This window comes from Hemiscyllium ocellatum, chromosome 25 (genome assembly GCF_020745735.1).
Source record: "Hemiscyllium ocellatum isolate sHemOce1 chromosome 25, sHemOce1.pat.X.cur, whole genome shotgun sequence".
In the NCBI taxonomy this organism is placed as follows: domain Eukaryota; kingdom Metazoa; phylum Chordata; class Chondrichthyes; order Orectolobiformes; family Hemiscylliidae; genus Hemiscyllium; species Hemiscyllium ocellatum.
The window spans coordinates 36,815,039-36,829,171 of record NC_083425.1 but is presented as its reverse complement, the minus strand read 5'-3'; the positions used below and the strand labels follow the sequence as shown (position 1 = coordinate 36,829,171).

The 14,133-nt window shown below is 40.1% G+C and overlaps 1 protein-coding gene across 1 annotated transcript in view; it reads right to left on the bottom strand.

The window, feature by feature from the left end:
- zgc:171844 (uncharacterized protein LOC100151763 homolog) overlaps positions 1–14,133 on the bottom strand; it is a 73,276-nt gene that overhangs the window by 29,721 nt on the left and 29,422 nt on the right. Inside the window, exons 3-4 of the mRNA XM_060844574.1 lie at positions 8,348–8,421; positions 1,750–1,864 (exon numbers count right to left, since the gene is read on the bottom strand). Coding sequence (XP_060700557.1) covers positions 1,750–1,864; positions 8,348–8,421 — 189 coding nt within the window. The remainder of the gene's footprint in view (positions 1–1,749; positions 1,865–8,347; positions 8,422–14,133) is intronic.

The following is a 14,133-nucleotide window of genomic DNA, read 5'->3' as shown; positions in this document are numbered from 1 at the left end:
TGATCGGTGATGGACGGAATGGATGCTTCCGGATGTGGTGCTATTCAAGCAGGATGCTTTGTTCTGGGTAGTGTCAAAGCTTCCTGAGTATTGTTGGAGCTGCACTCATCCAGACAAGTGGGGAGTATCCGATCACACTCCTGACTTGTGCCTGGTAGATAGTGGACAGACCTTGGGAAGTCAGGAGGTGAGTTACTTGCTGCAGCATTCCGAGCCTCATACCTGCTCTTGGAGCCGCTGTGTTTATACAGTTTCATGTTAATAATAAGCTCCTGGATGTTATTCATGGGAGAGTCAATGTTGGCAATGCCACTGACTATCAAGGGACAGTTGTAGATTGTCTCTTATTGGTGCTAATCATTGCCTGGCATTTGTTTGGCCCAAATGTTACTTGATACTTTTCAGGCTCAGCCTGGAAATTATCCAGGTCTTGCTGCACTTAAAGATGGACTGCTTCGGTATATAAGGAGTCATGAATGGTGTTGAACAATCACTGGCGAAAATGGCCACTTCTGACCTTACGATGGAGGGAAAGTCAATGATGAAGTAGCTGATGATGGTTAGGCCTAGGACACTACCCTGAGAAACACCTGCAGAGATGCCTGAAGTTGAAGTGACTGACCACCAATAACCAGAACCATCTTCTCATATATCAGGTATGAATACAAGCAGTGGAGGGTTTTCCTCTGATTCCCACTGACTCCCAGGCAGTGATACTCAATGGTATTACTATCAATGAACCCCTGCGATTTGTTAGAACCTCTTGATGCTACATTCAGTCAGTTGTGGCCTTGATGTCAAGGGTTGTCACTCTCACCTCACCTCTGGGACTCTGTTGTTTTGTTTATGTTTGAACTAAGGCTGTAATGAGGTCAGGAGCTGAGTGGCCCTGGCGGAACCCAAACTAGGCATCATTGAGTAGGTTATTGCTCAGCAGGTGCTGCTTGATAGCACTGTTCATGACACTTTCCATCACTTTACAGATAACCGAGAGTACACTGATGGGGTGATAATTAGCCGGGTTGGATTTGGCTTGTTTTTTATGTACAGGACATACCTGGATAGTATTCCATATTGTTGTGGTTCTGTTCACCGAGCTGGGAATTTGTGTTGCAGACATTTCATCCCCTGTCTAGGTGGCATCCTCAGTGCTTGGGAGCCTCCTGTAAAGAGCTTCTGTGATGTTTCCTCCGGCATTTGTAGTGGTTTGTCTCTGCTGCTTCCGGTTGTCAGTTCCTGCAGTCCGCTGCAGTGGTCGGTATATTGGGTCCAGGTCGATGTGCTTATTGATTGAATCTGGGGATGAGTGCCATGCTTCTAAGAATTCCCTGGCTGTTCTCTGTTTGGCTTGTCCTATAATAGTAGTGTTATTACTAGCAGCAGATTCAAACCACTACAAATGCAGGAGGAAAGGTCATAGAAGCGCTTCACAGGAGGCTCCCAAGCACTGAGGAGGTCACATAGACAGGGGATGAAACGTCTGCAAAACAAATTCTCAGCTCGGTGAATGGAACCACAACAACGAGCACCCGAGCTACAAATTTTCTCCCAAACTTTGAATATTCCATATTGTCAGGGATACACATATATCAGTATGGTAGCTGTTCTGGAACAGTTTGGCTAGTGGTTCACCAAGTTCAGGATTATCAACACATCTACAAAGGCATCATATTCTATAATTCAAGCCTCAGATCCTTGATCCTGCATTGGAAATTATTTCAGAAGCTTGTTGAAGTAAAGATTCTGTACCTCAGTCTTTCAAATTCAACATCATCCACGAGAAAATCTCTTGTCTCGACCAGCTTGTGTATCTGTTGCAACAATTCTTCTTCCTTCTGTTTATCTTCATTTGATTTGTCTTTATCTAGATTTACAAATGAGAGTGTCAATTAAGTCAGTGTTTATAGAGAAAGGTGATATTTTTAAAAATCTGACTGCACTCTTCCAGAAACAGCTGAGTCATACTGACTAGCAATGTCTTCATTTTGATGCCTCATCTGCATGGAATTAACTGCTCTGTGTATGTTACAATTAACACTATGCCCAAGTTAGGAAGGGGAAGATCAGTGGTGGTTCTGTCGGTCGACTCTTGTCTCTGAAATATGAGGCTATGGGTTCATATCTCATTCCAAAGACCTGAGACCAAACGGCTAGCGTGTTGTGCAGTGTAGAATAAAAGGGCTGTTGCATTAGTGGAAGAGCTGTCTTTAGGATAAAACATTAAAACTAAAGTCCTGTTTAGTGAATGTCATTATTTTGAAGAAGAGCAGAGGAGTTCTCCTGATCAATATTTATCCTCCAATCAACATGAGAAAAACAGATTACTTTTGCTTGACAGTACAGAACTTGAATATTGCTGAAAACAGATACATGTTTCAAAAACATTTTATTTTGCTCACATGTCAAGACAAATACAAGAATGCTAAATTTATACTACAGAAGAAAAGAGTGATTACTGGTTTGACAGTTCAACTCTAATTAACTGAGACATTGCAATGGAAAAAGCAAAAGATACACTGGCCATTATCATATTGCTGTTTATGGGGAAATTGCTGACAGAAAATTAGCCTTTGTGTTTCACATATTACAATAATGACTACACTGTGATTCATTTCATGACTGGAGACTGCTTTAGAATATCCTAAGGTTGTGAAAAACAATTTCAGGTGGCACAGTGGCTCAGTGGTTGCCTCACAGCGTCAGGGACCCAAGTTCAATTCCTGCGTCAGATGCCTGTCTGTAAGGATGATTTGGAGATGCCGGTGTTGGACTGGGGTGTACTCTGGGTTATAGTCCAACAGGTTTAATTGGAAGCACTGGATTTTGGAGTTCTTCCAATTAAACCTGTTGGACTATAACCTGGTATTGCCTATGGGAAGTTTGCACATTCTCCCCGTGTCTGCGTGGGTTTCCTCTGGATGCTCCAATTTCCTCCCACAATCCAAAGATGTGCAGGTCAGGTGAATTGGCTGTGCAAAATTGCCCATTGTGTTAGGTGCATTAATCAGAGGTGGGTGGGTTACTCTTCAGAGAGTCGGTGTGTACTTGTTGGGCCAAAGGGCCTGTTTCCACAGTGTAGGGAATCTAATCTAAAAGTCCATTTAACAGATAGAGTGATGACATGTAACTAAACCTCAGGCATATGTCTTTTCAGAACTGGAAATCTGATTGACTACTTGAATCAGTTTTGAGAGCACTTCTGGGAATTTATATAAAAAATAATCAAGAAAAAGTAAACATTCCAAAGGAGGCTTCCAAATTTCACATGCAGTTTTTGTTCTTTGGAACAAGACATTCACATTAAATAATCACAATCCTAACTCATACACAAGACTGCGTTGTCCTGAACAACTCAAATATTTTGTATGTAAGCAGAATTAATTTTTTTTCTGAGCTAAGGTGTTGACAAATAACTTGGCACTCCATTTTAATCAGTCCCCACTGATGCCTGCTAGCTGTGATGAGTTGGCAGGCAGTGTTGGTGAGGACAGTGTTCAGTCCAGTTTTTAACTTGATACAGTTTGAGTTATTTCAGTTGAGTTTCTGAAATCTCATAAAACTATTCACTGATTCAAGACGAGATGGTCCTACAAATGGTTGGGGTGAAAATTGGAAAACAAATCACCCCAGTTGTTTGGACACATGTTCAGAAATATCTTGAAAGTAATTGTTATGATCCTGGAGCAGACCATCAAATATATCTTACGATCTGGCTAGGGAACCATTAACTTTTATTTTTGCAATGAACAAATTGTGAGATCCAGAGGATTGACGAAGAGAATATTCCACAGTTTTACACAAACTACAATAAGCTTTACTATACAACTTAGAACAGTAATACAATCTACAATATATGTACAACTTTGTTCTAAAACCCAGAATAAACAGGGGAAATAGAACACCCACAGTGCACCTCAAAGAAATAAATGCAATCAAGTGAGAACCCATTGATTTCTTCATATTGCCCCAGATGTTATTGACATTGTAAGTCATCAAATCCGATTAAACTTCATAAGGAATCATCATTCTTTCTTTTTGCTGATCTGGCCTTGAAATTCTATTTCAAGATCCACTGTGTCACGGATCACCTCAACAGTGGTTCTCATTCCTTCACTCCTTTGGACTCTGACACTACATTCCAGTACTCTTTTACAAGCATAAACCCCAGCTTTTCACTGGCAGTTTGCTTCACCAAGCAAGCCCTACCTCTGGATTTTTTTCCTGAGCTTTAATTTTGCTTCGGATGCATCTGGCAAAAACTGCTAATGTGCTTTTTCAAATTCCACAATCAATTGGAATGAACTGTTAATGGACAGCTGCTTCTTTTCTGGCCCTCCCACGGCTCTCAGGACTTTCCAAGAGCCCTCACTATGCAGAGCAAGTCAACTGCTATAGTATTACCTTGATTTCTCGCTATACAAATCCTGTGCAGATACATGAAAATAGAGTCGGGGTAGGCCATTTGTCCCTTCAAGCCTGTTCTGTCATTCAGTATAATCATTCTACTCAGTGTTATGTTCCCGCTTTCACCCAATACCCTTTGGTCCCTTTATCTCTAGGAAAGAGAGAAAGTGGAGGAGGCTAGGACAATTAAAACATTGAAAAGGTATCTGGATGGTTATATGAATAGGAAGGGTTTTGAGGGATATGGGTCAAGTGCTGGCAAATGGGACTAGATTAATTTAGGGTATCTGGTCAGCATGGACGAGTTGGACCAAAGGATCTGTTTCCATGCGGTACATCTCTATGATTCTCTATAATCCTATCTATCTCCTTTTTGAAAACATTAAATGTTTTAGCCTCAACTTAACAAGGATGTTGCCATGGTTGGAGAACTTGAGCTGAATAGGGTGAATAGGAAACTGATCATGGAGAGACTGAACAGGCTGGGGCTGTATTCCCTGGAGCGTCGGAGGTTGAAATTTATAGAGATTTATAAAATAATGAGAGACATGGATAGAATAAATAGGCAAGGTCTTTTCCCCGGGGTGGAGGAATCCAGAACAAGAGGGCATAGGTTTAGGGTGAGAGGTGAAAGATTTGAAAGGGAGCTAGGGAACAACTTTTTCATGCAGAGGGTGGTGCGTGTATGGAATGAGCTGCCAGAAGAAGTGGTGGAGGCTGGTACAATTACAGCATTTAAAAGGCATCTGGCTGGGTAAATGAATAGCAAGGGTTTAGAGGGATATGGCCAAGTGGTGGCAAATGGAACTAGATTAACTTAGGATATCTGGTTGGCATGGACAAGTTGGACCGAAGGGTCTGTTTCTGTGCTATACATCTCTATGGCTCTATGACTCTGTTTTCTGTGGCAGAGAATTCTGTAAGTTCACACTCTCTTTGTGTGAAGATATTTCTCCTGATCTCATTCTTAAATGATATACCCTGTATCCATAGTATTTGACCCTTGTTCTGCACTTTCTAGTCATCGGGAATGTTCTTCCTGCATTCACCCCACCTAATACATTCTGAATTTTACACGTTTCTGTGAAGTGCCCCTCATCCTTCTAAACTCTAATGAATATAGTCCTAACCAATCCAGTCTCTCTTCAGTCCTACCAGCCCAGGAATCAGTCTGGGAAACTTTCAATGCACTCTTTCCAAAGCCAGAACATATTCCCTCAGCTAATGAGAGGAAAACTGTACATAATACTCCTTACTGAGATCTCATTGAGGTCCTACACAACTGCAGCAAGACATCCCTGTTCCTGTAATCAAATCCTCTTGCTATTAAGGCCAATATATCATTTGCCTTCTTCACCGCCTGCTGCACTTGCATGCTTACTTTCAGTGACTTAAGGGTTCCTAGGTCTCGTTGCATTACCCCCTTTTCCAATCTACGGTCATTCAGACAACTGTTAAAACTATTCTCTGAATGTTGCATTCTCACATAACAGTAATGATTTGGAGATGCCAGTGTTGGACTGGGGTGGACAAAGTTAAAAATCACACAACACCAGGTTATAGTCCAACAGGTTTAATTGGAAGCACACAAGCTTTCGGAGTGATGCTCCTTCATCAGGTGGTAATGGAGCCCTCCACTTTCACCTGATGAAGGAGCGTCGCTCCGAAAGCTAGTGTGCTTCCAATTAAACCTGTTGGACTATAACCTGGTGTTGTGTGATTTTTAACCACATAACAGTAGGAATGGATTTCATCACATAATATAGCTAATTAGTTCATAAACCCTAAAATGATTTTGGGGTTATTAAGTTGATAACCCATTTCAATAAAACTGTTTCATTCCTTTATTAAAACACCAGTCAAGGTTTGAACAAGCTCATGAACCAAGGTGAGCAAACCAAAGTGAAGGTTGATTCCCAGGACATTGCTGTGCAGGAGCAAGTAGCTATCGTGCAACTAGCACCATGGTTATCTTATCTGGGAGGATTATATGGAGGGGTTGTAAATTTGATATGGAAAAAGTGTTCTAAATGATATAAATCAATAAGAAAAATGTATCCAAAACTTACTGAATAAAAAACGTGTTTTTTGTCAAAACTTTTATCAACAATTTGCAAGAATTGCAATTCGAGAAAAAAAACTGAAACAACAAGTGCTGGTCAGGCAGCATCCATGGAAAGACAGCAAGCTAATATTTTGGGTCAAGACGATATGAGTAATACTGCATGATAGGAGAGTGTTGATTGCTTGGCAAGTGGATTCTGAGAACCATTCTTCCTCAGCTCAAACAGAAGGACATACAGATATATTCTTGAGAAAGGAAAACAGTGTGTCCAGTTGAAACTATAATGCAAATTTATTTTTGCCTGCTGTAAAGAAAACATGACACAGGGATTATCATGTGTGCAAGTATGAAGATTTCTGCTTTGAAAATTTGTAAATTGAATATTTTTTAAAAGGTGAGAAAATGATGGAATATTGGCCTTCAGGGACCTGGGTGCTAATGCGCACAAATCAATAAGTTGCACCTTAATCTTTATTACAAAGTAGTTGGAGTCTACATGGATAGGGTAAATAGACAAAGCTTTTTCCCTGGGATGGAGGAGTTCAAAACTAGAGGGAATAGGTTTAGGGTGAGAGGTGAAAGATTTAAAAGAGAGCTAGGGGGCAACGTTTTCACACAGAAGGTAGTGAATATGTGGAATGAGCTGCCAGAGGAAGCGGTGGAAGCTGGTACAATTACAATATTTAAAAGACATCGGGAAGGGTAAATGAAAAGGAAGAATTTAGAGGGAAATGGGTCAAGTGGTGGCAAATGGGACTAGATTAATTTAGGATATCTGGTCGACATGGACGAGTTGGACCAAGGGATCTGTTTCCATGCCGTACATTTCAATGAGTCTCTGACTCTATGAGAGTAAAGGGGGTTTATCTCTCCACCCTTCAGGCACTCTGCCTGTATTCCTGATGAAGGGCTTTTGCCCGAAATGTCGATTTTCCTGCTCCTCGGATGCTGCCTGAACTGCTGTGCTTTTCCAGCACCATTCTAATCCAGAATCTGGTTTCCAGCATCTGCAGTCACTGTTTTTACCTCTATGAGAGTAAAGGCTATATACAGTTTTAGTGACATCACACTTGGAGTGTTACACACAGTTTTGGTCTCATAGGAAGAATATACTAGCCCTAGAGGGAGAACAACAAAGGTCCATGAAACTAATTCCTCAGGTGAGGGAATAAAAACAGAAATTGCTAGAAAAAAGGGTTCAGTCATTTAGGACTGAGAGTAGGAGAAATTTTTGAGTGTTGTGAATTTTTGAAATTTTCCACTTCAGAAAGCTGTGAATGTTAAAGTCATTGAGTATATCGAAGGAAAAAGTTGAAAAATCTTTGCATAATAATGGAATCAAGAGGCTGAATGGTCTGAATGTGCCTTTCTCGAATATTACGGTTACACAGAGGACACTTACAGGTCATTTGTAACCATCACAGACTAAACTGACATCAATCTCTAATTGCTATTCTAAGGAAAATAAATCAACATCAAAGACTGAACCATAGTCTCCAATTATTCCAGCACAGAGACCCTGACTAAACAATGTGAAAGCACACATTAGGGCAATGCAAGTTACTGTTTTACCATTGAAGTTGATAAATGTTAGGTTTTAAACAATAGTTTAATTGACTTGTTCAAGCAGTCAATAATTCTGTGAGACTCATTGCACTGGGTGTCGTAGAATCTGTCCATTCCAGAAACGTGGAAGCTGAAACACTTATTTATGCAATCAATCCACATTTTCAGTGCAATGGAGGTAGCCTTTGCCCATGGGAATAAGAGCATGCTCAATCACTGTATTCTAATTGTTTTGGGTGTAAGCTTTGACTTGCTTTGAAAACATGGTTGACGCATTTATTTTTTTCATGTCAATGGAATTCAAGCACTCACCTGGTATTGATACTAGTTTCTGTAGCTCTTTCTTAAGTCGTGTTATCTCCTTACACAGTTGTATATCATCCATCCTAGAAATGAATATCAGAAAAACAATTGCATATGTTTATACATTGATGATATGATGATCCATTGAAATGTATTCAAAAAGCATATTTTGCAATATCACTCCTATATATAGTATAGTATTGAATCTCCGAAATTGTCTTACTGATAGTTTTTTTCTTTCAACATAAGTTAGCTAGAAAAATGCAACAATGAACAATAAGACAATTTTATGTGTTGGATATTATCAAATTAAGACTGTAACATATCAATCAGAGAAGTAATCAAAACTGTGGGAAACATCTATTGAAATGTAAACAATCCTTTGTTTTCCTAACTATGGATTAAATGGTCTTATAAACATTCACCCATTCTATAGTTTTATTACATTATTCTACCTTTCACTTGTGGGTCTCTTCATGAGAAATTGTAAATAGAATGTCCTGCTTCACTGCTGATCATTACTTTCACACTGTTTGGCATGATATGATTTAACCATAAGATGTACGTATCTTTACAGAAAGTGAATATTTCAGTGCTAGTTATCCAAACGTTGGCACCAATCATCGATGGACTGAACACAATTTAAGTCAGGAAATGTATTAAAGATAAAGAGAGATCCTATAAAGTGGCCAAGAGCAGTGGGAAATCAGAGGATTGGGAAGGCTACAAAAACAAACAGAGGATAACAAAGAGAGTAATAAGAAAGGAGAGGATCAAATATGAAGGTAGGCTAGCCAGTAATATTAGAAATGATAGTAAAAGTTTCTTTCAATACATAACAAACAAATGACAGGCAAAAGCAGACATTGGGCCACTTCAAACTGATGCTGGAAGCCTAGTGATGGGAGATAAGGAAACAGCAGGAGAACTTAACAAGTACTTTGCGTCAGTCTTCACAGTGGAAGACATGAATAATATCCCAACAATTAAAGGGAGTCAGGGGACTGAGTTGAGTATGGTTGTCATTACAAACGGGATAGTGGTAGAAAAGCTAAAAAGTCTTAAAATTGATAAATCTCCTGGCCCCGATGGGATACATCCTAGAATTCTGAGAGAGGTGGCTGAGGAAATAGCGGAGGCATTGGTTGAGATCTTTCAAGAGTCACTGGAGTCAGGGAAAGTCCCGGATGATTGGAAGATCGCTGTTGTAACCCCCTTGTTCAAGAAAGGATCAAGACAAAAGATGGAAAATTATAGGCCAATTAGCCTAACCTCGGTTGTTGGTAAAATTCTAGAATCCATCATTAAGGATGAGGTTTCTAAATTCTTAGAAGAACAGAGTCTGATTAGAACAAGTCAACATGGATTTAGTAAGGGGAGGTTATGCCTGACAAACCTGTTGGAATTCTTTGAAGAGGTGACCAGTAGGTTAGACCAGGGAAACCCAGTGGATGTGGTCTATCTAGACTTCCAAAAGGCCTTGGATAAGGTGCCACACCGGAGGCTGCTGAGCAAGGTGAGGGCCCATGGTGTTCAAGGTGAGCTACTGGGATGGATTGAGGATTGGCTGTCTGACAGAAGGCAGAGAGTTGGGTTAAAAGGTTCTTTTTCGGAATGGCAGCTGGTGATGAGTGGTGTCCCGCAGGATTCAGTATTGGGGCCACAGCTGTTCGCATTATATATTAATGATCTGGATGAAGGGACTGGGGGCATTCTAGCGAAGTTTGCAGGTGATACGAAGTTAGGTGGACAGGCAGGTAGTACTGAGGAAGTGGGGAGGCTACAGAAGGATCTAGACAGTTTGGGAGAGTGGTCCAGGAAATGGCTGATGGAATTCAACATGAGCAAATGCGAGATCTTGCACTTTGGCAAAAAGAATAAAAGCATAGACTACTTTCTAAACAGTGAGAAAATTCGTAAAGCCAAAGTACAAAGGGATCTGGGAGTGCTAGTCGAGGATTCTCTAAAGGTCAACATGCAGGTTGAGTCCGTGATTAAGAAAGCGAATGCAATGTTGTCACTTATCTCAAGAGGGCTGGAATATAAAAGCACCGTTGTGCTACTGAGACTTTATAAAGCTCTGGTTAGGCCCCATTTGGAGTACTGTGTCCAGTTTTGATCCCCACACCTCAGGAAGGACATACTGGCACTGGAACGTGTCCAGCGGAGATTCACACGGATGATCCCTGGAATGGTTGGTCTAACATATGAGGAATGGCTGAGGATCCTGGGATTGCATTCATTGGAGTTTAGAAGATTAAGGGGAGACTTAATAGAGACGTACAAGATAATACATGGCTTGGAAAGGGTGGATGCTAGGAAATTGTTTCCGTTAGGCGAGGAGACTAGGACCCGTGGACACAGCCTTAAAATTAGAGGGGGTCAATTCAGAACAGAAATGCGAAGACATTTCTTCAGCCAGAGAGTGGTGGGCCTGTGGAATTCATTGCTGCAGAGTGCAGTGGAGGCCGGGATGCTAAATGTCTTCAAGGCAGAAATTGATAGATTCTTGCTGTCTCGAGGAATTAAGGGCTATGGGGAGAATGCTGGTAAGTGGAGTTGAAATGCCCATCAGCCATGGTTGAATGGCGGAGTGGACTCGATGGGCCGAATGGCCTTACTTCCACTCCTATGTCTTATGGTCTCTTATGGTCTTAAATTTACTTCATAATAAATCTTAAATTAAAAAGCTAGCACCAGTAACAGTGACCACGTGGTGAAATCCATTCTGATTCACGAATGTCCAGTGAAAGAAATCTGTCAGCCCTAACTTGGTCTGACCTCAATGCAAGTTAAGAACCCCTCTTAACTCCCATGATTAAATGAAAAGAAATTATTAAAAATGATTATATAAAGTTATCTCTTTTTCAGCCCTTGTTTTCTAAATACTTTTAGGATTTCAGACAAAGAATAAATAATATATCAGCAACATTTAAATAACCAGTAAATGAATAGATTTTAAAATTTCTCAGGCACATTCTATGAAAGAACTTAATCGAACAGGAAATTATTTAGAAAATTAATTTAGACAAGCTTTGTTGTTTAAATAAAACCAGTAGTCAGATTCTATTCAAAGAAGCCCCATGAACTGCAGTCTAAAACCTTGACAATTTCCTAACCTGGTGCCATTACTAAAATTACTCTTCACATCGTATCATTGTTTTTCACACTACATTGGGACCACTTCACTGGAAATGATACTGGTCTGCTGGCAAGAAAAACACAGCATTGGATTTTGCAGTTAGCATTGAAGTGATGGCCCTTGTCACTGACTTCAAATGAAACTACCCACAATATGGATTTCTCCTTTCCTGACATTAGTATGCTTTCAGCGCTAAGCCAAGGGATCCTTCATGCATTCAGCAGCACCAAAGTAATCAAGCAGACTAAGCAGTTAATCACATTGAACAATTTGCACAGACAGCAAGTCAGGAAGTGAAATAAAAATTTTGACATCCATATGGGAATAACATATAAACCCAAATATTAATATTTATTATTAGACAAATGTAACACATTTAGTTTACTGCATCAGAATGGTTTACCAGCAGTACCTATGACTCAGTATATAGTTAAATGCCCAGTTTTAGTCAATTCACTCATCAAGGTACAACATTTTTCAAATCTTTTTTGTAGTGCTATCAAAAGGGAAATGCTGCATCATTTCTAGGGCGTGTAAACGTTTCTGACTGCAGGATTGCATGTGGAAGATCAGGGAATCACTGAGAGCACATTCCAGATTTCCTCATTTAACTGCATATGTGGAAGCTAGAAACACTGACAGTTTCACTGCCGGATTGACAGTGACCATTGACAGTTTTGTTGTCAAAGCAACTGCAAAATCTGGGCCAATTTTTCTTTAGATATTTTAAGCTTGAAAAAATACCTTTAGGAAAAAGCAGGAAAACATTAATGTGCTGCCCCTCAGAAAGGGTCAGCCTGCAGAAGTGATTACCAGCCCAGGTTTCTCTCCATGTGTGCATTATTCTTTCTCCTCAGGAGAAAAAAACTCTTGTGCACATAATCATCATTCAATGTCTCTCATGGGTAAATAAAGCGTCAAATAAGTGTTTGAATTCAAGCTTTTGATTCAATTCAAGCCGCAATTAAAGAGTCTGGACTTCAATAATGAAGCACAGTGGGAAAACAAACAGATCCAAATCACAGCAGAAGGGACACCCGAGAGGTCTTCAGCTGTAGTTATTGGAAATGATTCCAAAGCAGTAATCTACGCAAGTTGTGATATCTATTTTATACTTTTCCAATTTCACTCTTGTGGCTTCACATCAGCTCAAAGCCTCTATTAGAATAATGCCTTCCAATTAAACCCAAAAAAAACACAATTTGACAAAGGGCTCGATTGTGAAATATAACAGCAGGAGACAAGACAAGACAAAAAGGTTCGAATCTTTGTATACTGTAAAATCACATCAGACTTTTGCTTTTATGAATTATTTTCTTAGTCTAGCCTTTCAAATGTTTATGTCCTTATGGTATATATAAGATTTAAAGATGATATCAGTGAGCTGGCATTGTGATTCCCAGGTAAAAACAAGATGAAAAAGAATTTCTCTCCTTTTTCAGCTGAAATAAATTGTTTTTTCAGAATTAATGGATGGGATGCTACAGAAGAAGCAATTATTTTATATCATCTTCTGTCATGTGTCAAAGCAGAAAACCTCGTTGCGAGTTATGAACAAAACAGAAGCTTCCGGCCATAGGAATGTAATTAAAAATACATTTTATCTGTGATCTCTATTGCTGCTGAGCTGGATGTCTCTTCCTTTGATGCATGCTGGTTGATTCCATCATTTCAGTAAAAAGGGGCAAAATGTCCATTCTAACAAACGTGAGTAATCACTTGTCCTCCTTCACAATTGTCGGGTAAAAAATGAGGTCTGCAGATGCTGGAGATCACAGCTGAAAATGTGTTGCTGGTTAAAGCACAGCAGGTTAGGCAGCATCCAAGGAATAGGAATAGCCCTGATGTAGGGCTTATGCCCGAAACGTCGAATTTCCTATTCCTTGGATGCTGCCTAACCTGCTGTGCTTTAACCAGCAACACAGTTTCAGCTCCTTCACAATTGAACACTCACTAATGAAGTTGGCAATTTTACTTTCATGGAATCTTACCACACAGAAGGAAACTATTTGGCCCATTCTGCTTATACTGACTCATACCAAATTCTCGTAATTTGGAATGCATCTGTTTAGTCTCCCCACAATACCCTCTATTCCAAGAGCTAGCTCAACTTATTCTCATCTCTCTTCTTGAGTGAAGCCACAGAAAAACAAGTATTCTGCAACTGTAGAGAGAACAGGAACTCCCTCATGTTTAAGAAGAATTTGGGGCTAGAATTTCCAGTTACTGCTGAAAAGAAATGCATAAAACTCCTTGGATTAATATTTATGTTCTTCACACTGGTCATCAAGCATCTTTGTACTAATCCCATTTTCGAGCACTTAGCCCATAACCTTGTTTGCTATGGTATTTCAAGTGTTCATCTAAACACTTCTTAAATGTCTTGTGGATTCCTGCCTCCTCCATCCTTTTAGCCACTAAGTTCCAGATACCCAGAACCCTCTAGGTGCAAAGGCTTTTCTTCAAATCCTCTCTAAATCTCCTGCCCCATACCTTAAATCTGTGCTCCCTGGGTACTGACTCTTCTACTAAGGGGAAATGTTTGCTCTCTAGCTATGACTCTCACAACTTTGTTGGACTGAAGGGTCTGTTTCCGTGCTATACATTTCTATGACTATGACTCTGTGACCTCAATCAGGTCTAACCTCAGCTT